Below are 21,750 nucleotides of genomic sequence, written 5' to 3'. Positions count from 1 at the left end.
TGGACAAGGAAACGATGAAAGCACCAAACGACAGCGATGGCAAACGACAAAGTGCGGGAAGTTTGCACAAGGACATTGCAGCACTCACCACATGCATGCACACAAGGATATGAAGGCACACACAATGCCACAGAAGCACATAGAAACACTCACACACACACGCACACGTACACTCTCATGTAACCGCACAACACACACCAGCCGAATGACAATAACAACAAAAGTCAGGAAGAAGGGATATATATCCATAGAGAAAGAGAGCGAGAGAGACAGAAAGAGAGAGAGAGAGAGAGAGCCATCACAAACGAAGTGTTGCAGAGAAAAAATCAACATGACAGCAGTGGAAAACAGTTAAGCGGACACTTATACTCACGTACAGCACACAGACAGCTGGAGTGTATGTGTGTGTGCGTGATGTGTGTGTTGTGCCGAACGACCAATTGAAGCCTCATCTTCACTTGCCATGCACGCACGAACATGCAAAGAAACAGGCAACTGAAGCACTTCGCTTGCGTGCGTCCAATGTCAATGAGCCTGGCCACTTTTTGGCGCTCCATCGGCAGACCCCAGCCACCGCATCAGCAGCTAGCAGCCCCACCGCCCAACCGCCCAGCAGCCACAGCCCACCCTAGAGGCTCAGTCCATTGAGCGTGCGCTTCACTGCATCCAATGACAAACCAAATATGTTTGGTGGTTTTTACGCAAGACTCGTTTGCACCAGCACCCGCATGGACAATGACCATGTGTACACCCACACACACATACACAGAGAGAGAGAGTCAAGCTCACACAAATGCACTCGAAATCAATCACAAGTCCTGGTCTGCTTCCGGAAATCATTCAGTCAATGTAAATGTAAATTTGCGCCTCGTTGCATGCTTTTCGTCCTCTGTCAATTCAGTGCCTGTGTGCCGTGACTTTTGTAATGAACTTGAAGTGCATGTTGCATGCATGTCATGTGTTCTTTTGTGCTGGCCTCTGTTGACTTTTGAACGTCGCTGCCAGCAGTCGCCCACACAGGCGAGATATCCACAAAAGGCTGACGACTTTTCAATACCAAATGCAACTGCAACTCTGCAGCTCCCGGGGCAGCTTTCAGCTTGCAGCTTGCAATGTCAATTAACAACTCTTAGGCAGCAAACGATATTACATTTGCAACTCGTCGTCAGTGATCAAGTTCTGCAGCAATGGCTTTTGGTTGAGTGGTTTATGTAATCGAAATTTCTAAAACCTGTCTCAAGTCGAGGACATATTGCATGCAATTTATCTTGCTTTTAGTGCTTCAACTAAGTAACACAAATATTAGCATAAGTTGCCAAAAATAGTTCAATATTTCGAAAAATAAACTCAGGTTCGTTTGCACGCCAGGAATCAATGAGATTTAGTGGAAGCCAACTCGCCAAGTCCTTTAAGACATCCCCAATGCAGTATGAAATGTTATTAAACTCATTAAAATTCATAGCAGAACGCCCCAGACGTGCAAAAAGGAAACCCATTCGGCAAACTAATGTTCGAATAAGCCAATTAAAGCACAGCCCTTGGGCTGCTACGGCTTTCGACTTTCGAGCAGCGAGAGAGAGAGAGAGAGAGAGAGAGAGAGAGAGAGAGAGAGAGAGAGAGGGAGAGAGAGAGCTTGAGACGCCACAAAGGCGCCAACATAAACAAAGTAAATGTCTTGGCTCGACGCAAAATAAACATAAATAACAGCTAGCTGGCAACTGGAAACTGGCAAGTGTGCGCTGAATGAGCAGCTCCTGGAAGAGGTGCGGATGAACATCAGAAGGAGCAGCAGCAGCGGCAGCAGCAGAAGCCAGGATCAAAAGGTTTGCGCGCACACCATGACATCCTAATGATGATGTCATGAATAAATTAGTTGACTTTCAAAGACGACAAAGACGACTCTGCGGATGAGAACTACACGCGCCCAGGGCAAAAGTTAATGGCAAAACCCAGGCTCAAGCCGATGGTTTATGCAACGCCTGTGCGCGATGGGCGTTGCTTGGCAAAAAAAATGGGCGTCGCCACGCCCACAAAACACTATGTGGCACGACAAGTTTTTAGCGTTAATGACAAAAATGAAGTGAGCCGCAATATGTGGAACGTGGCATTGCGGTTACTCTAGCCACAAGGCGCTAGGCGCGTTTCGGCCGCAAAGCTCAAAAAATGTGGCACACGTGTGTGAGCAGCGCACGGCTGAAACATTGAATTCATTTAAATTCAGTTGCAAATTATGCAAATGAAACGGGCCACCAAAATAGAGTGGTATATAAAACAGGCTAGGCACTACAAGGCGCTACCAGCCGCAGCAGCCGCAGCCGCAGCAGCAGTTGCACGTGCGTCCGCTCGTTGCAGGTGGCCGGCAGCCACGCCCACTTCAACGCCCGATTGTCACACGCACGATTTAATTAGTTGCGCCTATTTTAGCGATCAATCATTCAATTTTCTGCACCATAAAGCCAGTCAAACAACAGCAGAGAAAAAAGATGAGGCCAAGGGAAGCGAGCCACTTGTTATGCCACCTCGTTGCAGCAATGCGTAGCAGGAACGCCCCCTTTCAGGGCGATGCTGTGGACTCAGTCGGCGCTGTGTCCAAGGACAAACTGCCTTGTCATTTATGTTCTGTTCGCTTTTGTTACGCTTTTTACGAAGCTGCTGCACCCTCCCCGGTCAATCTGTCACACGCTCGTATGTAAGATTATGTTGCGCTCCGGGCTCTGAGCCTTAGAAGGTGGTTGATTCTTGTTGTTGTTTTCCTTTTTTTTTTATGTATTTTAGTGAAGGTTGTTTGGGCCGCAAATTGTTTTATATGAAATAATCTCAAATATTTGTGCCCGCAATGAAATTAGCCAAATTAACACCTAGATCCGAGAAGGCTTAGCCAAAAATAATTGAAATATTTTTTGTTTTATTAAAAGGACCAGACTGAATAAAGGCGCAGGCGACTTTGTTGCTGTAAATAAACCAAAAGCAACAACAACAACAAGCACAACAGGAGAAACTTGTATGGATTTTGCGTATGTCCTTTTCGGCTGCGTTCGCTTTTTAGCCCCACTCACTCAATTAGGCGGACATTGGGCAGTCCATTTGGGCCAAATGCTTTAAGCCATTTTAACAATTTCCATTAACAAATATGCACAAATTGCCTTTTGGCGGTTTTACAAATAAATTGTACAAAAAATATTTTGACAAAAATACTTACATACCCACACGCACAAATACATACATATACTGTATATATATCAGACTATATATATATATATATTTGTATATGTATATTTGTGCAGCCGAGTAATATAAAAAGCTGGCGAAACAAAATGCGTGTTTCAGCCATTTTTTGTTTCGACCAAAAATGCATGAAATATTTTTGTAAATTATTTTTATGCACTTCATTAAATATTTAAACAATTTGGGCGCCAGCAAGAGTCGAAGCTGGAGTCAGAGGCCGTAGAGCGCCGCAGCCAAGGCATTGCCCAGAGCCACAGAAAGAGCGCAGCGTACTTTAATCAACCGTAAAATGTTGACCTTTTTGTGGAGCGTGGGCGGAGGAGGACAGGCGAACGATTTTGTAGCTGACCCGCAACATGCTGTTGAAATTTCAACAGCAGCTTGCCGCGTGTGGTGGGCCTAATGGGCCAAAGCCTAGCCGGAACACTGTGTACACAGTCGAGGCCAAGCCAAGTTGTAGCTATTGTGGAGCTTGAGGTGATTGTGGCTGTGGGTGTGCGTGTGGGTGTGGGTGTGGGGCGTGGCCGTGCACTGGCCGTGTGTGTGCATTTACATAATTTATGCCCGTGGCAGGCGTCCGATCTACAGTCTGCAGCCATCTTTGGACTTGCAGCCGATTTCATTTGTGTTTTCCACATTTCATTTTATGACATCCTGTGACATCCTGCCGACCGCTGCTCCGGCTGCTGTTCATAATTTCCACGTGCCAAGCAGGCGAGTGACATTTTGGGCTTTTAATGGCAGCTACCGAAAGTATAAATGTGTTTCACAATGTCAAATGCCTGACGAGGCCAGAGAATCAGAGTTGAACTGTGAAGCATTTAAATATATATTTATATAGATATAAGGCTATATATGTATATTATCATTTACTTACTATGCGCATACAAATGTATAAATTATTTCATATTCAGTGGCCATTCACACACACACACACACACACTCATTTTATTTATGCATTTATGCACAACGAAATTCATACACATTTGTTGTGCAAATTTCCAAAGGGACAGAGACCGAGAGTCGAGTCGTTTCTCACGCCTCTGATACCCTTGCCACACCCACCCACCTAAGCAGTGCTGCTTGTAGTTTCGTCCACTGCCAATAAATTCACATCAAAGGTCTTTATTTGTGTTTGCCTAGCAGCGAAAGCCAAAAAGGATGAGCATAGCCATAGCCCAGCCCCGTCCGTCCGCCAGCGGCTGGGCCTGTGCAAATATCATTTTCATTTCAATTGAGCGAGTCGGCTTTAAGCATTACGGCCCTACGACTGGGATTGGGCGCTAACCTACGACACGCGTGTCATCAGCTAATCCCGGTGCTGCCGCTAAATGATTTTCTAGTTGCCAGGCAGTCCAAGGCAGTCCAAGGCAGTCCAAGGCAAGGACACTGAGCAGCAAGCAAAGGCGACTACTTGGCGCACGTGTCAGTTGTTGTTTGGGCCCCGGGGCGGATGTGTGGCCGGGGTTGATATTGCTGTACTGCGAATTGCCGTGCGCCCTGCATTGCAATGAACTCAGCACTTGAGCCGACGCCCTGACAAAGTAACTCCCCAGCATTAGCCGAGTGACCGCCAATGGATTTTTAAATACTCGGCACACGCGTCCCCCCCACCCGAGCGAGTGAGCTGCTCAAATTAAACGCCTCGTCGCGACGGAGCAGCTTGAGCTTGCTTCTGCACCATTGCCAAATAAATAACTCAATTGTTTTGTTGACATTTTATTTGACACGTGACTCCGGCTGGTTAAACACACACACGGCCACACCGTAGCCAGCATCGCCAGGACTCTGGCTTAGTGCTTTGTTCTTTTTGCGGTTCATGTGGTCGCCAACGTCGCAGCACCGTCGGCAATTAATCTGAAAGGTGTCCATTAAGGCGTACACGCGCTCGTCGCCCATAAAAGATAGTTGCCCGTGCCGATGGTGGGCGGGTCCACTGCCGGCTGCTGTGTTATACGTGTATTAGTGTCAATTCGGTATTTATGGCCAGCCAGTCAGTCAGACAGTGATTTGTGCCATTGCTGCGAGGCTCTTGCACTTGCCTGCTTACCTATTTACACCTTTGCGTCTTCAAAATTTATTCATGGCGCCCGGCCCCATTTGGAGCGCGCGTCGAGTGAATTGCGTAAATCTGAATGAGTGCTCGCGAGGCTCAAATGCAAATTTCCTCAGGAAGCATGTAAATGACGAGAGCGTGACACGACCGAACAGCTTTTGACACGACTCTCACGTATGTATATGGTAATTACATATACATACACATAAACTCATATATACATACATTTATTTGGGGAGCATATACACTAAGCTGCCATATGGTAAGAATTTGATGGAAGAATATCCTTTAAATGAATAATTGATATAGAGGGGCATATCAAACTAAGACAGGATGAGATATTTCAATGATTAGAATTTCAATAATAACTCGACTGCATACACCCCTTGCTTAATTGGAATGTAGGGTATTGCAATGTGCATGACTTGTTTACTTTGAACAACTTTTGTGCCAACCACTGAGCCCGGTTGCCTATTTCAGAGCCACAGCCCACTGTTTGTTTGCCTGGCTGGCGTGCAAGACTTTTGACTTTCTTCTAAAACAATTTAGCTTTGTATAACGGCCTGTGCGTGTGTGTGTGTGTGCGTACGTTCATGTGGTTGCTGACACAAACCAAAATTTAAACAAAAGAAAAGCTCGAGCAGTTGAGCTCAAGTGCTCAGCACGAGACAAACCTACTAAGACTGTTGGCTAACGGAAACCGCACTCACACTCACACACACTGGCACACACACACACCCACGCATACCAATACGTGCCCACACTCACACACGCGCACACAGACACACATATACGAGCTGCTAAGTGACTCTTGGCTTTTGTTATTCTGGCTCCGCCTGCCTTTGAAGCGGTAGCAGGCAACGGCAGAAAAACTGAAGTATATTGTTAACAGGATATATAATACACAAAATAAAGTTTTCAGCCAAAGTTACACAAAAGTATTTCGCAAGTTGTGCGCCCCATTCAGCACCGCTCTCGTCAACAATACACCTCCTCCCCCACAATCCCCACACTCCCTCTAGCCCTGCCCTGCTCTGGCCAAAGCCCGAAAGCTGCATCACCTTTCACTTGCTTTGTGTGTTTGATTTTTGGTATTGTTTTACTTTTGTTGAAATAGAAATTAAATACAAAGGAAATGGCCCCAATTTTTTCCGGTCTGTGTATTTAGCTGCGCCCTCGAACACATTTAAGCTTTTTCAAGAATTTTACAATTTTCCCCAACAGAGAGATGGAAAGATTTAGTTTTATTTGGATTAAATGTGGGATAAATTAAAAACTTTGATCAACTACAAATCCTAGTCACAGAAATCAGTGAGCTCTTCACTAATAGCCAAAAGCAAAATGTTTCATTCATGATCGAAATTCAAGCCATTCGCATTGAACTGCGTCAAACTTGGCAAATGCAAATATGTAGAAGTTCGCTTATTTGGACACTGCTTTCATTTATCTTGAGAGTCTGTCCGTCAGCAACAATGCAAGATGCTGTTGGCCAGCAATAGAAGCCAAACTAAGGCAGGGACAAAAAAAAAGAGAGGAAAGGAAAGGGAAGGAAAGAAAAGAAAAGGAAATGCTCGTAAAACGGGCAATGGCAAAAGCAAAGAGCTGTCAGTGGTGTTATACGAGAAATGTAGCATTTGTCGAGGGGCAAAAATAAATGTTTTCAAATGTTTGACGCGTACTGACAACAAATAAGCACACACACACACACACACACACATACTCAGCGGCTGAAGGCTGCTTGAGTAGCGCACAATACAGTGAGAGATATGTGCATACACACGCACACTCACGCATTTGTCTTGCTGCGTGTATGTGTGTGTGTGTGTGCGTGCATTTAATGTCTGTAATTTACCGTTAAGTAGACAAGTATTAATGGTGAAATACCAACGGAATGCGTAGCGCTGCGCAACTTAACAAACATACAAAACGGCCACAGCCGGAGACAAGACGAGCGAGCGCTCAAAGGCAGCCATCGAGGAGGAAGAGGAGCAAAAAAAAAAAAGGAAGAAAAAATGAAGCGAAGGCAGCTGAAAACAAAATGGCGACGACGACGACGACAACATCAGTTTGACTTGACGTTGAAGTTACATGTTAACTGTGGCAGTCCACCCCCACGTACAAGCACACACACACATACTTAGAGAGACAGATACCCACACATAGACACAAATAAGCAATTGTCAATGTGGCGCGCGCATGTTGCCTCCCCAGCAGAGATGTCAAAATAAAAAAAAATAAAAAGAAAAAAGCAAGAAAAAGAAAATGAAACGAAAAAAAAAAAAAGCGAAACGGAAAAAAGAAAACGCCAACAAATTCCAAAGAAAACTCAACTTTGGATTGTTGGCATTTTTGCTGTGTGCTTTGAATGCTGAAAGCGTAACGCAAGCAGTGGGGAGTGGGCCAAAGTGGGCTCACCGAGCAGAAAACAAGTATGAAGTCGTCCAAAAAGCATGAACGCTAAGCAGATACGCTGTAAATCAAAATTAAAGTCAAGCAATCAAGAAAAAACTAGTTCTAAATATCAATTCTGAGTTGAAATACGTATATAAAATGAAAGAAAATCAGCATGGCAGTAATTACTTACCAAAAATATCAATTCAGTGGTGATGCTGGCACGCATTGCCTCTAGTTGATCATGGCCACTCGGTGGCATTTCTAGTGTGCGGGGTATAAAAAAATATTTGCGCGTTAAAATAGTAGATAAGGCGAATGGTAAGAAAGCAGGAATGACAAAACAAACGCGCCATTTTCTTGACGTTCACCAATTTGACATTTTACGTGATTTTTGGACCAGCGGCAAAAGCAATGGCGAAGGCGAAGGCAAAGGCAAAGGCGGGGGCGCAGCTCCCACCCACCGCGAGCCATGTGACTTGCCATTTGTTGAAAATTACAAACTGCCAAACTCTGTCTGCGTGCGTGTGCGTGTGTGTGTGTGTGTGTGTGAGTGCGTTGCGCTTATGTAATTGAGTTCGAAAGCGGCCAGTTCAGAGGCCAACGGAGGAGCCACGTCTCAAGGCAGCCCCGCCCAGCGCCAGCCCAGTCCAAGTCAAGTCAAACCCAACGGGCCAGGCACGAGCACATTTTTCACAATTCATTTCATTTTGCAGCGCGCTCGCTGCAAGGCAACATTATTACAAAGAATATTGTATGGAATAGATGAAATGAAAAAATGGCAGCATAACTTAAGGCGCTTTACCATGAGCACACAACAAATAAAAATAAAAAATAAAATCGAAATAAAGCAAAAGAAACTGAAATGCGGAGCATCTTAAACAAAAAACGAACAAATGCTGCACAATAATTTGGCTCTGTGTTTACATTTCAGCTTCTCGTTGTGCCAGCGCGGCAACATTTCCAAAGTCCTGCCAAGAGTTAAGAGCCAACAGCTAGCAGCTCTGGCCGACTAGACTAAGATGGATTAAGATTAAGCCCAAGTAGCCCGCGAATTGCAGTGAGCAGCCAACTGCAGTTTCAAACGATTTTTCTTGATTTCAGCAGCATTTTGGGCTGGCAACTTTCAGCCATTTCGCCATCGCCTCGCTGCCAACTCCTCAGCTTTGTGTGTCGGCGAGCATTAGAAAATAATATTTTATACGCTTCACTTGCAATTTTTCTTGTAGTGCTCGCGCTTGGCTGCGCCATCCATTGCTCCTTCACCACGGCGCTGCTGCTGCAGACTCTACAACACAGTGCCAGCTTGTACGTGTGTCGTTCCTTCAGTGTATGGGTGTGTGTGTGTGGTTGAAGTAACGCCGCCATATTGTCGGAGTTGTTGATGTTGAAAAATGTAACATGCCAGAAATTGCTGGTTACCCACATGGAAATTACGTTGCATGTTTCATTGAGCCACCCGACTGAACAATCGTCTTAGACTTCTGCTCTGACACTGGCTGCGGTGTCAGCGGTGCGATATGCAAAAATTTAAGTACAGTGGTGCTAAGATAAAGTGGCACCACATTTGCATAACAAAAGTCTGTTAGCTTAGAGCCTCATCAGCCTTTATGAATGATACAAAAGACTCTAAATTTTAGCTTTAAGTATTCACTTGAAGCATTATCTAAACTAAGAGAACCCGTTAATCACAGCTGCATTAAAACATTCGCTCACCCTTAAACTAATGCCCGGATATCGCCCACACTCACTTCGGTTCACTATTCCCTATCAAAGGTACGTATATGCCTTTGGCATGCAACAAAAGCAGCGCAAATGCCGTTAGCTGGTTGCGCGGCCAAAAATCAATTTTATTTGAATTTTACAATTTAACCATAAAACCACAGAAAGCATTTTAAACGCATTTTTAATAGACTCAAATATGTGTTTTATAAAAGGCGGCTGGTTCATCCTCATCCTGCCTGTCTGCCTATATGTATGTACGTATATATGTATTTATTTTGCTGCCTGAACGCATCAATGTTTCAATATATATTTATATTGTTTGTAACAAAATTTGCGCATTTACAAAAGCCATTGAATGCAGCGGCAAAAAACGCGCTAAAATTATCGTTGGCTTTTGGCAGCAGCAGGAGCAGGAGCAGGAGCAGCGGCAGCAGGAGCCGCTTCGCTTTACTCTGGCATTTTATTTTGCTGATGGAAAATTAGTTTTTGTGTGTTGTATAGATTTATCTACCATGTGTATCTGCCTGTGTGTGTGTGTGTGTGTGTTTGTTTGAGTAACTGTGTTGAATGTTTGCAAATAGTCTGCATACTTTCAGAGCTTATACAAAGTCGCGTGCCTTTTTTGTTGACGTGCAGGCGAGTACGTTGCTGGCAAATAGCAAATAACAAACAGCAAATATTTGCAAAGACCGAGCATAAATTGTTTACGTGAACGGCAATTTAAGCGAACCAACCAACGATCGGAGCATTAAGTTCGCTACTAAAAACTCAAATCTAACCAAATTTCTAACCACTTTCGGACGATGATCAGATAAATATCTACGCCTAATGCCAGTCTGCTGTGTCCAGCATCAAATAAAAGCAAGTATAACTTTTCGCCCAATCCTCTGTGCTGTCCTCGGTGCTGCTGTCGTTGAGCGCACATGTCGCTCGCTCGACCCCAAAAACCATAACGCCAACTGACCATGAAATGGAAGTGCATAAAATACATCAATGGGGCTGTAGCCGCTGCCAATTGCACGTTGTGTGGTCAAATAGAAGAATGTTGTTCTAAGTGCCATTGGCACTGCTGGCGACGGACATCGATGTGGCCATCCATGGCTGACCCAACCTCAACGCGACGTTCGCTGGTAGCCGGGGCAACACGTTAAAATTCTGGCATTTGGGGTTGGAGCCACGTCTCCATGGCTTTCAACATGGTCTCAGTCCACTGCCGTCTCACCTTTACTCCAGCATCCCCCTCGCTATTTGTGCTGCTCCTGCGGGGCATGCTCAAGGTCTCCAATTCCTTAAAAACAGCGCCCCCTGGTATGCCTGCTATTGAACATTTTCACTGGCGGACCTCGATACCAGCTTTGACATTCTGTACATAAACTCCAGCAATTTAAGCTTATAACAACTGTTCCAAGGCATTTTTCCTCTTCTTCTGCTTCTGCTTCTCATTTTTTTTCGGCTGGTTTGCGCAGCAGCTGTTGCAGGGTTCGATGCAAACATATTGAAGGGACGCATCCAGAGTTCCGGCCAATGCTGGGGGTATCGCCAGCACCCCGGGTATATTGTAACGAGAATTGCTCGCTTGCTTAGTTCTTTTTTCTTCCTCCAGCTTTCAATTGTTTTAAGCATGGGGTTTGGGTTTTCATTTGGTGGAATCGCTGCCACGCGCAATATGTATCAGTCAATGAGTATCTGTCAAACAGGAAATGGTTAAGTATGAAAGCCCATTTCATCGAATTTGCCATTTTTGTTTGAGTTTGAGAAATTAAATATTCAAATTTGTCCAGCTTGAGCTTAAAATCGAAATTTGTTAATGTTGGAGTTCCCAATGCAGCTGATAATTGAGGCATATTTCTACATATGTTTATATATATTTAAATGCATTGATTCCTTAATAACTTTCATTATCATTTGTAGTTTATAATTCTTTAATGCCAGTCAATAATAGGGACTAATACCTGCTCAAAGCCTTTGTTTTTTAAATAAAGACATAATTTATCTTAGTTACTATTACTCCACTAAATCATCACTCCTCTCTCACTTAATTGGTTCATTAATAATTGAAATATATACAAATAAATCTATAGCTTCACAGAACAAATCAAGTCAATGAAAACAAATGAACGAAAATCTAGATTTATTGCTTAGCCACAATTGATAAAAGAGTATTAAAGGTTTGCTATGGCTAACGCACAGCAGCCAATCGTAGCGAATTGTTAAAGCCTTTGCTGCTTGAATGGCATCCTTTAGACCGTCAAGTGCGAGCTGCCTGAATATGTGGCCAAATATGTAGTCGCTGCAAATCCGTTTACAGGCACAATCTAGGTAAATGCTTCCAGCTTACACACTGACACTTTGACTGGCGCCCATTTGCTCCATTTCTACTTCTATTTCTATTTCCATAGCCATTTCCTTTGCCTTTCCATTGCCATGGCATCCCCATTGCTCGACCCATGGCCATTGCTATTTTATACGTGCCCGGCCAACTGCTGGGATGCCAGCAGGTGCAGGTGCTCTGGCCTGCTTAGTTGTGTTCGTGCGTCCGTTGTTGCGCTACTTTTGGCCAGTCCAAGACCGAGCGAAAAAAGACTGTTTGTGCTCCTTAGTTGAGATTGGGCCGGGACCTGCCTGCCATTGGGTGGCCATATCGGAGTCGGAGTCATGGCCCTGGCGTCACGTGGTCACAACATAAAAACGTGATGAAATTTCACAAAAATAAAAGTACTCTCCCACCCCCTTCCTCCCTTCCTCCCATCTTCTCATCCTCTCATCCAGCCCCCACACAGAGGCCAGTGACAACGACAACGGCCAGCATTTGCTGTCGATGTCGAATTGTGGGCGAGTGGGGCCGTGGCGGTGCTCTGCTTTTACGAGCACGGCCATGCGATTGCTTGACATGGCTAAATGTGCCTTAGCAGCGTAAATAAGTAGTAAAAAATTTATAGGATTTGCGCTTTTGGCTTGGGAACAACAGTTGCAAAGGTTTTGGTGTGAAACAAAAACGCGCACAATTAATAAAAATTCTTTCGGGTTTGATAGAGAGTCGCCGGGCGACGAACCTCTCTTTAAAGCTAGCCCATACCGACCGCGGCATAATAAACAATTACAAATGTCGCAAGTCCCCCAAGTCCGGTCATGCAGCCTCTGCTCCCATCATCTGAGCTAAACTGCAATAAAGTCGCAGCTGCCCATAAGCGTGCAGCTCATAAAAGCCAAAGGCAACAAACAGCACTGGCGATGGCCAAGGGGGCAACATGAATAAGGCGGCGGAAGACGGGCAGAAAGAGTTCACCAACGCCATCCACAATGCCATACCCTATGCCTTCGCCTCAGTCTCCGCCTTTGCCTCCGCCTCTGTCTCAGTCTCCGCCTTTGCCACCGCCTCTGTCTCAGTCTCTGCCTCTGCCTGCATCTGCGCCTCTGTGCCGACGCTCGTCCATTTTTATAATCGCATTTTTATGATTAAGACGCATTTTATGGGATTTTAACTGCTATTATTTTCGCTTTTAACTGTCACAATAAAGTCAAAGTTAAAGACAGCAAGAGCGCCACACAGCACTCTCCTTTGTTTATGCGGTCCAGAACGTTTTGTCTGGCCCAAACGGCTTTCCAAGTGCAGGCCACAGCAGAGAAACGATTAAGCGAGCCATTGCAGAAGAATGAATGTTCAGTCAGGCTTGCCCGCATAAAGTTGACTATGCAGATTTTAAGCGAGAGATTTGTTTCTGAAATTCACAATGGAATCATCACAGCAGCAGCAGACAAACAGTTTACACAATGATTTCAAAGTTGAAGGGATGTTTAAAGAGGCCCAATTTAGAAATAACTTAGCCTTTGGGACTCATTAAGCTATCTCTAATTGCAAATTCTATAATTACTGATAAATATATGAATAATAGATATCATAGGAAGAAGTGTTAATTCTTTAATTGTATCCTATAAATGCCGTGTTATCATATTTAATTTTAATTTTAATCGATATTTATCGATCACTGATACGACGCATGCAAGAGCAAGAAATATCCATTATTCAATTAGTACATTTTCCTGCTATATTTCTGCCGTCTTATAGCCCCATCTCTCGGCAATAAATCGATTAAGCTTGGCCACAATTTACAGCTATGGGCCAAAGTCAATGGCAGCGTGCGCCATTACTGGGTTAAATTTAATGCCCACATTGCTGCAATGGCTCAACTCAAATACACAAATAAATATTGTTGTAAAAATTGATAAGCCCATCAAGCGCCGATGACTGCAGAGAAACAAAGGACATTAGCGCAAAGTTTACGGTTCGGCATCAGCTTTTATGGGGCACAGGGAGAGAGAGAGAGAGCAGTCAAAAGCGGCAACTCAGTCAAACTGTTCGGATATGAACTCTTTTTTAATGAGGTGCTAAAAATGCCGTTATTGTTATGACAGTCGGACGAGCATTAACGGCTGCTCTTGCAGAGTCCTGTGAGCTTTTCGTCAGGGCATTAACGTTAAAGCCAAAGTTTTAATGCAGATGCGGTAAGTTGGCCCGGCGGACAGCTCGAGCGCAGTTTAAACATCGATTTGTAAATTGTTAAATGATTGCTGGCTAAATGCGCGTGGCTAATGCCCCGTTCCGCACGGTTCGCAAGGGTTGCTCGCTCGAACGGGCTGCCGGCCGAAACAGGGTGAGGGCAGCGGGATGCGAATAATGTTAAGGGTATATATGTACATATATACGTCTGGCTTGTCAGAACTCTCATGTATGCAGCCCCATCGAATTCCACGCATATTCGAGCAATGCGCGTACATTTTTTCCTTACGTACGTTGGCCCAGCAGCCGACGAAGTCGGAGACGCCGATGAGCCCTTGCATGCTGAGCCCTTTTCTCGATTTAAATACGCTGTACATAAACATTTTTTGGGGTAGAGCTGCTCTACTCAGCCTCTCATTAAGTTGGAAGTTTGCAGTTAAAGGCATAATGCAAATTAAATATCAATCAAATGCTTCAGATAACTGTTGCAGTTAACTACATCATGTTCTCCTTTAAAGGTTGTTTTATCTCTTGGTTACTTACTTATCAGTAAGTCGAGCATACTATATTCCCTGCACAGACAGGGTATTCGATAAGCCAACTATTTGAATTTGAGCATCGAAGAATTGGAATCGTTTTATGAATAGCATATCTTAGATTATAGCCAGTATTTCTGGCTCAGACCTTCTGAGATTACTGAAATTCCACTGGTTGCCCTTCATTTGGAGCGTCTTGAGTCTGCTCGTGCTTATTAAAACACTTCACCTACCGCCGCTCAAGCGTTTTGGCGGCCCAAAGTGGGGCTTCAGTCCAAGTGCGGAAGTAGCCATTGAATATTCAAGCAGCCAACACTTGCGGCTCTTGGGTGGGGTGGGGTTGGGGGCGCGATTTAGTTGTCGCATTGGTTTTAGAGGGTGCATGGAGCCTGTTTCATTGACGATTTTTATGAAACTTGAGAACATTTTGCCGTAGATTTTGGCCTCTTTGACTAACATAACACTTTGGCAGGCCGAGACGGCAGCAGTTGGCAAACAAATTTGAATTTATATTAATTTATTAGCATAGCAAAAGCGCAACATTCAACGCCACTGGACAGTGTGGCTAAGCCCAAGTCCCGTCCGGGCCCCATTCCCGGTCCCGGTCTCGTTCTCACACTCCGATCCGGCTAGAGCTCCAATTTCGGGGACAGCGAGTGGCAGCCGTAGCCGCAGGATCAAAACTTTTCCAAAGCCGGGCCCATAATGAAAATGAAAATGAAAATGAAATGTAATTTCACAATTTCTAGCAATGAAGTCGCTAATTTGAAATGTAAATTGCCGTGCTAAGCAGTCGGAAATAAAAAAGCAGAGAGCACAAGTGCTTGCCTCGCCCACAGTTGGGCGAGGGTGTGGGGCGTGGCTCATCTACACACACATTTATTAATACGCGCATTTTTCACACCGGATTTGCATGTAGCCTGGACTAGTCCGGAAGCCGAGCGACTTCATTTTGAGTTTTAAGTGTCGCCCACACAAAAATATGCAGCACTTGCGTGAAATATGCGACCGGGCCAAAGTAGCTGGCGCTATGCAAAATTATGCTAATGCCGCTGCCACAGCGCCCAGGTGGGCGTGGTGCCAGTTGCAGAGCCACCTGCGTTTTATGCAACGAAATTTGCCAAATGTCAGCCGGAGCTTCGGGGAGGGCAGGTCGAAGGTTCGGTGGCTGTTGACTCTGGTTCACATGCAGCTGACAGCTCGACAGTTGGCAGTGCCAAAAGTCACAAAAGCTGGGCGCAAACAGTTTGGCTCCACAAGCAAAATATATAAAAACAAATAAGTGCCTTAGAACTTAAAACAAACGCTTTTGCACTTTAAAGCCAAAGCAGAATGGCGCCTCCTGCTTCTCTGCCTGGCTGGCTGGCAAGCGATCCACGGCAGCTTAGCGTTTACCTACACACTCATAAAATGCGCATTAAAACATACAGCGCTGGCCGGGTAAAATCCAAAAGGATTTAGTTGCGCCACAGGAGGTGGTTACTTCACGTCTATTGCGCCATCTTTGCATACATACACACACACACACACACACACACACATACACATGCAGAGAGAAAGACACACATACAGTGGCACACATTGAGCGACAGCCAACCGAGCAACCTCTGCGCCCCAGCTGGTAACATGAATGGTTTTTTCATCCATCAAACATGGCGTCAAACGTCACAAGGCTTGGGAGCACAAAAAGGCAAGCCAGAATTCCCAACCCCAAAGCTCTATTGTCGTCTAATACCACAGCTCCGGCCCCGGCCCCGGCCCCGTCCCCAGCCTCAGCCTCAATCCCAGACCCAGACCCAGTGGCAGCTTCAGTGCCCCGCACAACCGACGTGCCCCATCAGAGTCATGCATCACTTCCGCAGCCGCTGTTGGTGGGTGCGGCTGCCACCACGCCGTGGGCTACATAATCTTTCGAGCTTTATGTGCTGATGACTTGCTGAGCCTGAGCTGGCGATGCCATTGCTGTTGCTGTTGCTTTTGTTGTTGCTGTTGTTGCTGTTGTTGTTGTTACTGTTGAGGTCGGAGCTGTGTGGGCTGTTGGGGTTTACTGCGTGTTTGGTTGTTCCGAAATGTGCTGAGTCGGTTTTTGTGCTTGGTCGGATTTTCTACACTTTTGTTGGCATCACCCAGAGTGCTGTTCTTGCCCATGTTGTTGTTGGCTCAGCATGTTGCTGGCTTCTAAATACATGGACACACACATACACTAACATAAGCATAGACATTCATATAATGCTTGTAATATTTGCGCTTAGCCTTTACAGGATAAGCGGGCCTCTGCCCGGCATCAGCTAGCAAGCAGCAAGCAGCAAACTGAAGGCAGCAAGGCATCAAGGCAGCTGGCAGACGATAGGCAGCGCGAATGCCCCAAGTGTCCTTGGGGCTGCGCTTTCACATTTCAGTCGAGTTCAAAATGTTTATTTTGTTGTCCTTAGGTTAGTCGCTTGCTCATTTTGTGTTCCTAGCGCTTGTTTGCTGTATCTTGCCCAAGTATATGTATGCTAGTCTATATATAGATACATATGTACGTATGTGTGTGGGTGTGAGTGTGGATTGCTTTTTTACAGCGTTTTTGTGTATGTTATTTGATTTGAACTGTTTGCATTCAGTACTGTTTACATATCTCAGGAATATCTAGCCCGTGCCTTCGGTAAATATCCTTGATCCATTTGCAAACAACAGCAACAGACTTTCGAGCTACTGAAGCTTTAAAAGACGATATAAAAAGGCTGTATTGGAAATATTTAAAATACATATTAAGATATTAACAAACAGATTAGACGAAAATAAAAGTATTCATAATTTCTAGATGCCTTTATTTGAGCTGTGTATGCCAAACGACATTCCTCTCAGGGAAGAGTATCCTACATAAAAAGAGTTTACGGCGCGAAATACAAAAGATTGCGCTGACGATGATGGAAAAAGCCTTTAAGATGGGATTTGCCATAATCGTCAAAACGAACACGAGAGAAATTTACTGAGCTGAACAACAAATCGGCATCCAGCGAAAGTCGCACAGGCCTTAAAATCTTATAAATTGAATACAAACCCAGATCCGTGGCAGTCACATGCTGAGCGGGCACAGACATGGGACAGGCGACAGGCGACAGGCGACAGGCGCAACTCGGCTGACGTTGGTGCTGATGTGACAATTCGATGGCCGACTCCCCCGCAAAGACGCCCCTGGAATGGGACAGTTCCAAGGAAGTGTTGTATTTGTAGTGTGCAAAACTATTTGTTTTTGCCCGCTGTGCGAAGCTGTGCGCAAATTTTCGCAATTCCGTAATGGTTATTGGAAACGCAGTCAGCCAGCCAACTGGCGGCAAATATTGACGCTGCCTGAATCCAAGTGCAAATCCTTTAATGGCGTTAAACGTTCCCATACAGGGATTTCCGCTTAAACTGCCGCAACCGAGCTCCGGGCATTGTTTTGCCAGACCACACGAAACTCCCCAACAGTGGCGTCCTCTTTATGTATATTGTCAACCATAAACTTTTATTATGCCTTAAGGTGAATGATTTTGTTTATTTTTTAGGCCTGTTGCCTGCTATCGAGCAAAAACAAGGATACTCCACCATGGCCATGCCACTACGTCCTTGTGCTGGTCAGCCACGTACGCATAATTCTGCGTTGCTTTCGGTCGCCACGCGTTACGCCCCACGGTGTTTGGCATCCTTTAGTGATTCGGTTGGGGATGTCACTGGCGAAAAATCGCAACAATTTGTAATGCCAAGTATTTTATTTATTCTGCGATTTCAGTGACTGTATTTTTATTTATTTTTTTTTTTTTTTGTCAGCATTAATAAATACATATATAAAATGCATGAAATCGCTGGCTGACACGAGCACACAGCCATTAATAGTATATACAATGTATACAAATGTATATATACTTATATATGTATATGTATATATGTAACGTTCTTTTGCTAAAGTTTACATTTTTTCATGTATATAAACAAAATTTCTTGAGAATAAAGGCTGACTTATTAATCGAATAAGGAATAGTGGAAATAGAGCGAAGTAGAACCGGAGCTATGCAAATATAGTCTTCGGCCAAACTCTTTGTCTATAAAGCAAAATATATGATCTAAAATATATAAGTTTGATAATATATACAAATAAGTTTGATAGACAGCAAAAAGTTTGGTAAGGTATTTATCTAATACATATATACATTACGTAGTTCTTGTAAAACCTCTATTAATGATATTTATGTACATATTTACAGTTTTAAGAATCTCTTCATTTGCTTTACTTTTCCACATCAGTAAACTTGAAGCGAAAATCGATGGCTGGCTCCATTAGGAATAGTGATTTGTACGGTTTGGATGCATCGTAGTTGAACTCCACATAGAAGTTGCGAATGAGTTTGGCCAGTGTTGTCTCCATTTGTAGATCGACAATCCGCTTGCCAATGCACTGGCGAGGCCCAAAGCCGAATGGCAGGTACGTAAACGGAGTGACCTGGATCTTCTTGTTGGTTTTAGGATCACGTAGCCAGCGCTCTGGCAGATACTCGTTGGCCCGCTCGAAATACGCCTCATCCTTGAGCAGAGCATTGGCTCCGACCAGAATCTGTGTTCCTTTGGGTATATGATAGCCCGAGAGGGTGACGTCCGTAATGCACTGACGGAAGGAGCCCAAGCCATTGGGATAGTAGCGCAAGGCCTCTTTGATGACAGCCCGCAGATACGGCATATCCCTCATATTATCCTCATCCAATACAGTATCCTTGCTAGGCATAACACGCAACAGCTCCTTGCGCAGCTTCTGCTGCTTCTCTGGATGCTTGCTCAAGCACAGCAAGAGAGCCGACAAGAACGTGGAACTGCCGTCGACGCCCGCCATAAGCATGTCCAGACTCATAACAACCGCGATTTTCGGATCAATGCTCATCATTTTATCCAACATGCTGAGTTGGCCGCTCTCCTCTCCCGCCTGACGGCGTCGCTCACTCTCGACGCGAGCCTCTTCTATCAAACGTTGTGCGATATCAACGCTCTCATTTTGAGCGCGCATTAGCTTGCGAAAGGTTGGCGTCGATACGTATTTCCATATAGAGGGCTGTATATCGAGCTTGAAAGAGAGCTGGAATATCTGCCGTGATATCTTAAACAAGGTCAAGATATCTTTATTATCACGCTGCTTGCGTATAATGCCAAGCTCGCGATTGAAGGCAATCAATGCAATCGATTCGAAGACCAATCGACTCATTTCCTCCTCAAAGTTGGCTGGCACTTCCAGAGTCTGTGGATCCCGTATCTCTTTGATACTATACCAAACACATATACGTAAATTACGCTTGATTATTTATTTAAACATTGTTTACTTACCGCTCAATGAACTCGTTGTTGATGTTGGACAGCGGCTGGTAGTACATTCTAAGACCCTTGGGCTGCATGAAAACCGGATTCACAGCTGATCGGAATTTGCCCCAGTCCTCGTGTTGTCTGCGTGAAGATCTTGCTTGAATATTCGGGTATTGGATATGAACAAGAACTGACTACTTACGCGGATATAAGGCCCTTCCTCTCCGCAAACACGTCCGGTCGTATGTGCTCGCGAAAGTAAACCAATGATTCGAAGCCCGCGCGATAGGGCCAAATGCCTTCGTTGCGAAACACCGTCTCAATATCTTTCGTATTGAAGGTGGCCACCCAATCCACGCGTCCCAATGTGCCGGGTATTATGAAGATGTTGCCATAACGCTTACGCAGAACATTGGTGACCTCCATAAACGAAGTATCGTAAAACTCTCCACCTGGCATAAAGCTGCGCATAAACCTCAATTTGCCTGGTCTTGGCAACTCACTGAAGGGACGCGCCTGTGCAGCAGCGGCATCATCGGAGGGCTGTAAGTGAAATTTTATTCGTTAAATTCCAAGCAATTGTGCATGCACCATTATCAATTGCAGCTCACGTTTACCGCTGTTGCCGTTTGCACTGATCTGGCGCTGACCAGCGCAATTTGTCGCGCTACAAGCGGTGCTTTGATAAGGGCCATTTGAATATATCAACTATCAACTGTTATCAACTGCGACTGTTTCTAACCAGCGCGCAGCTCAGACTAAAATTTGTTTAGCGTTTCCATCAGTTTTATAGGCGATCGTAGTAAAATGAGTAAAAAGCATAACGAAACGAAGTACAAGATCAACAAATAACTGTTAGGCGTCGTTACTTACTCTCTGTCGCTCTCTCTCTCTCTCTCTCTCTCTCTACCTCTCTGTGTGTGTTACTCTCCCATTCTCTTGCTTATCAGCGAGTATGTATATAAAGCTTTAGCTCACTCTCATCAGGTATGCCTTATGCTAGGTAAATAGAACTGGGTTTTTTTTTTTTTTTTTTTTTTTTTTTTTTTTTTTTTAAGGTCTTTGGCAAAGCAAAAACAAAATCTGCCTAGTCAGAATGATATAAAAATGCCATGTTTATATGAATCAGCATATTTAAGCCGTTGTCCAACACACATACATATATAGTAGATCAAAATACATACAGACGTGATGGCACTTGTTTGTGATTATATGAATTAAAACTCGTTTGGTTGATAACAAATGCTTTGCGCGCGATCGCTAAACTACTCTTGGCAGCTCATGAAAAGTCAAAAGAGGTACTCGAATAGAATATATGTACATACTATAAGTCTACTACGTCAGTTTTGTTAACCAACTACTAATTGTAACTATTACCCGACTACATATGCCTATATGCAAATATGTAAATATTGACTATGGCTGCATTCAAATGTATCCATTGAGAGATTTCCACTGCGGTAATAATGCCGCAGTCGAGCTTCTGGCATTGCTTTGCCAGACCACACGAATCTTCCCCTTATGTGTATTGTCAACCATAAACTTTGATTATGCCTTAAGGTGAATGCTCTTGTTTATTTTTAGGCCATTGCTTTGGACCATGGCCATTGTGCTGGTCAGCAAACTGCGTTGCTTTCGGTCGCCACATGCAAATGCCTGAGATATGGAATTGTTAGACAGATATCACGGACAAGAAATCTCAATATTTCCCATACTCTTTTCTTTTATTTTTTGCCAGTATTTATAAATGCCTCGAAGTATCGCCCGATTAGCTCAACAGGTCTTCGGGTGTTAAGGGTTATGTTCGCTTCATAAATCAATTGAACCTCACACAGTCAAGAAATTGGGTGTTGCAGTCGCTTCATAAATGCATCAGCGGTGCCAATCGCAGCATAATGAACCGACGCGTCGGGTAATTTGTCTATTATGTAGCATTGTTTAGCAGCCGAGGCTCCAGCTGCCAGAGCCTATTCACACTTGTGGGCGTGCGCCGTCGAACCGGAGTTGGG

The 21,750-nt window shown here is 44.5% G+C and overlaps 1 protein-coding gene across 2 annotated transcripts; it reads right to left on the bottom strand.

Moving 5' to 3' along the window:
- Positions 1-18,149: 18,149 nt before the first annotated feature.
- LOC108614598 (putative cytochrome P450 12d1 proximal, mitochondrial) lies at positions 18,150-20,514 on the bottom strand. 2 transcript variants are annotated; one of them, XM_089467216.1, is made up of 4 exons: positions 20,359-20,514; positions 19,944-20,284; positions 19,766-19,882; positions 18,150-19,704 (listed from the first exon to the last, which is right to left on the bottom strand). In XM_089467216.1, exons 1-4 carry the CDS (start codon positions 20,434-20,436, stop codon positions 18,684-18,686), a joined length of 1,557 nt encoding a protein of 518 aa, XP_089323342.1. In that variant the 5' UTR covers positions 20,437-20,514; the 3' UTR covers positions 18,150-18,683. The 2 variants fall into 2 exon arrangements, with proteins under 2 accessions (XP_089323342.1, XP_017864278.1); XM_018008789.2 differs by having other exon boundaries at positions 20,353-20,513.
- Between the last annotated feature and the right edge of the window lie 1,236 nt (positions 20,515-21,750).

The sequence above is a fragment of the Drosophila arizonae genome, chromosome 4, assembly GCF_054131065.1.
Source record: "Drosophila arizonae isolate 15081-1271.41 chromosome 4, UAZ_ARI_1.0, whole genome shotgun sequence".
Lineage (NCBI taxonomy): Eukaryota > Metazoa > Arthropoda > Insecta > Diptera > Drosophilidae > Drosophila > Drosophila arizonae.
Note: the sequence above shows the minus strand (reverse complement) of the source record. Positions and strands in the feature narration are given on the sequence as shown.

Bases quoted from the DNA above. Each gene is read 5' to 3' on its own strand.
- LOC108614598 (XM_018008789.2), bottom strand. From the start codon at position 20,436: ATGGCCCTTATCAAAGCACCGCTTGTAGCGCGACAAATTGCGCTGGTC. The intron at 19,883-19,943 runs GTAAGTAGTCAG...ATCTTCACGCAG, and splicing joins AGGAAGGGCCTTATATCCGC to ACAACACGAGGACTGGGGCA. The intron at 19,705-19,765 runs GTAAGTAAACAA...TGTTTGGTATAG, and splicing joins AACAACGAGTTCATTGAGCG to TATCAAAGAGATACGGGATC.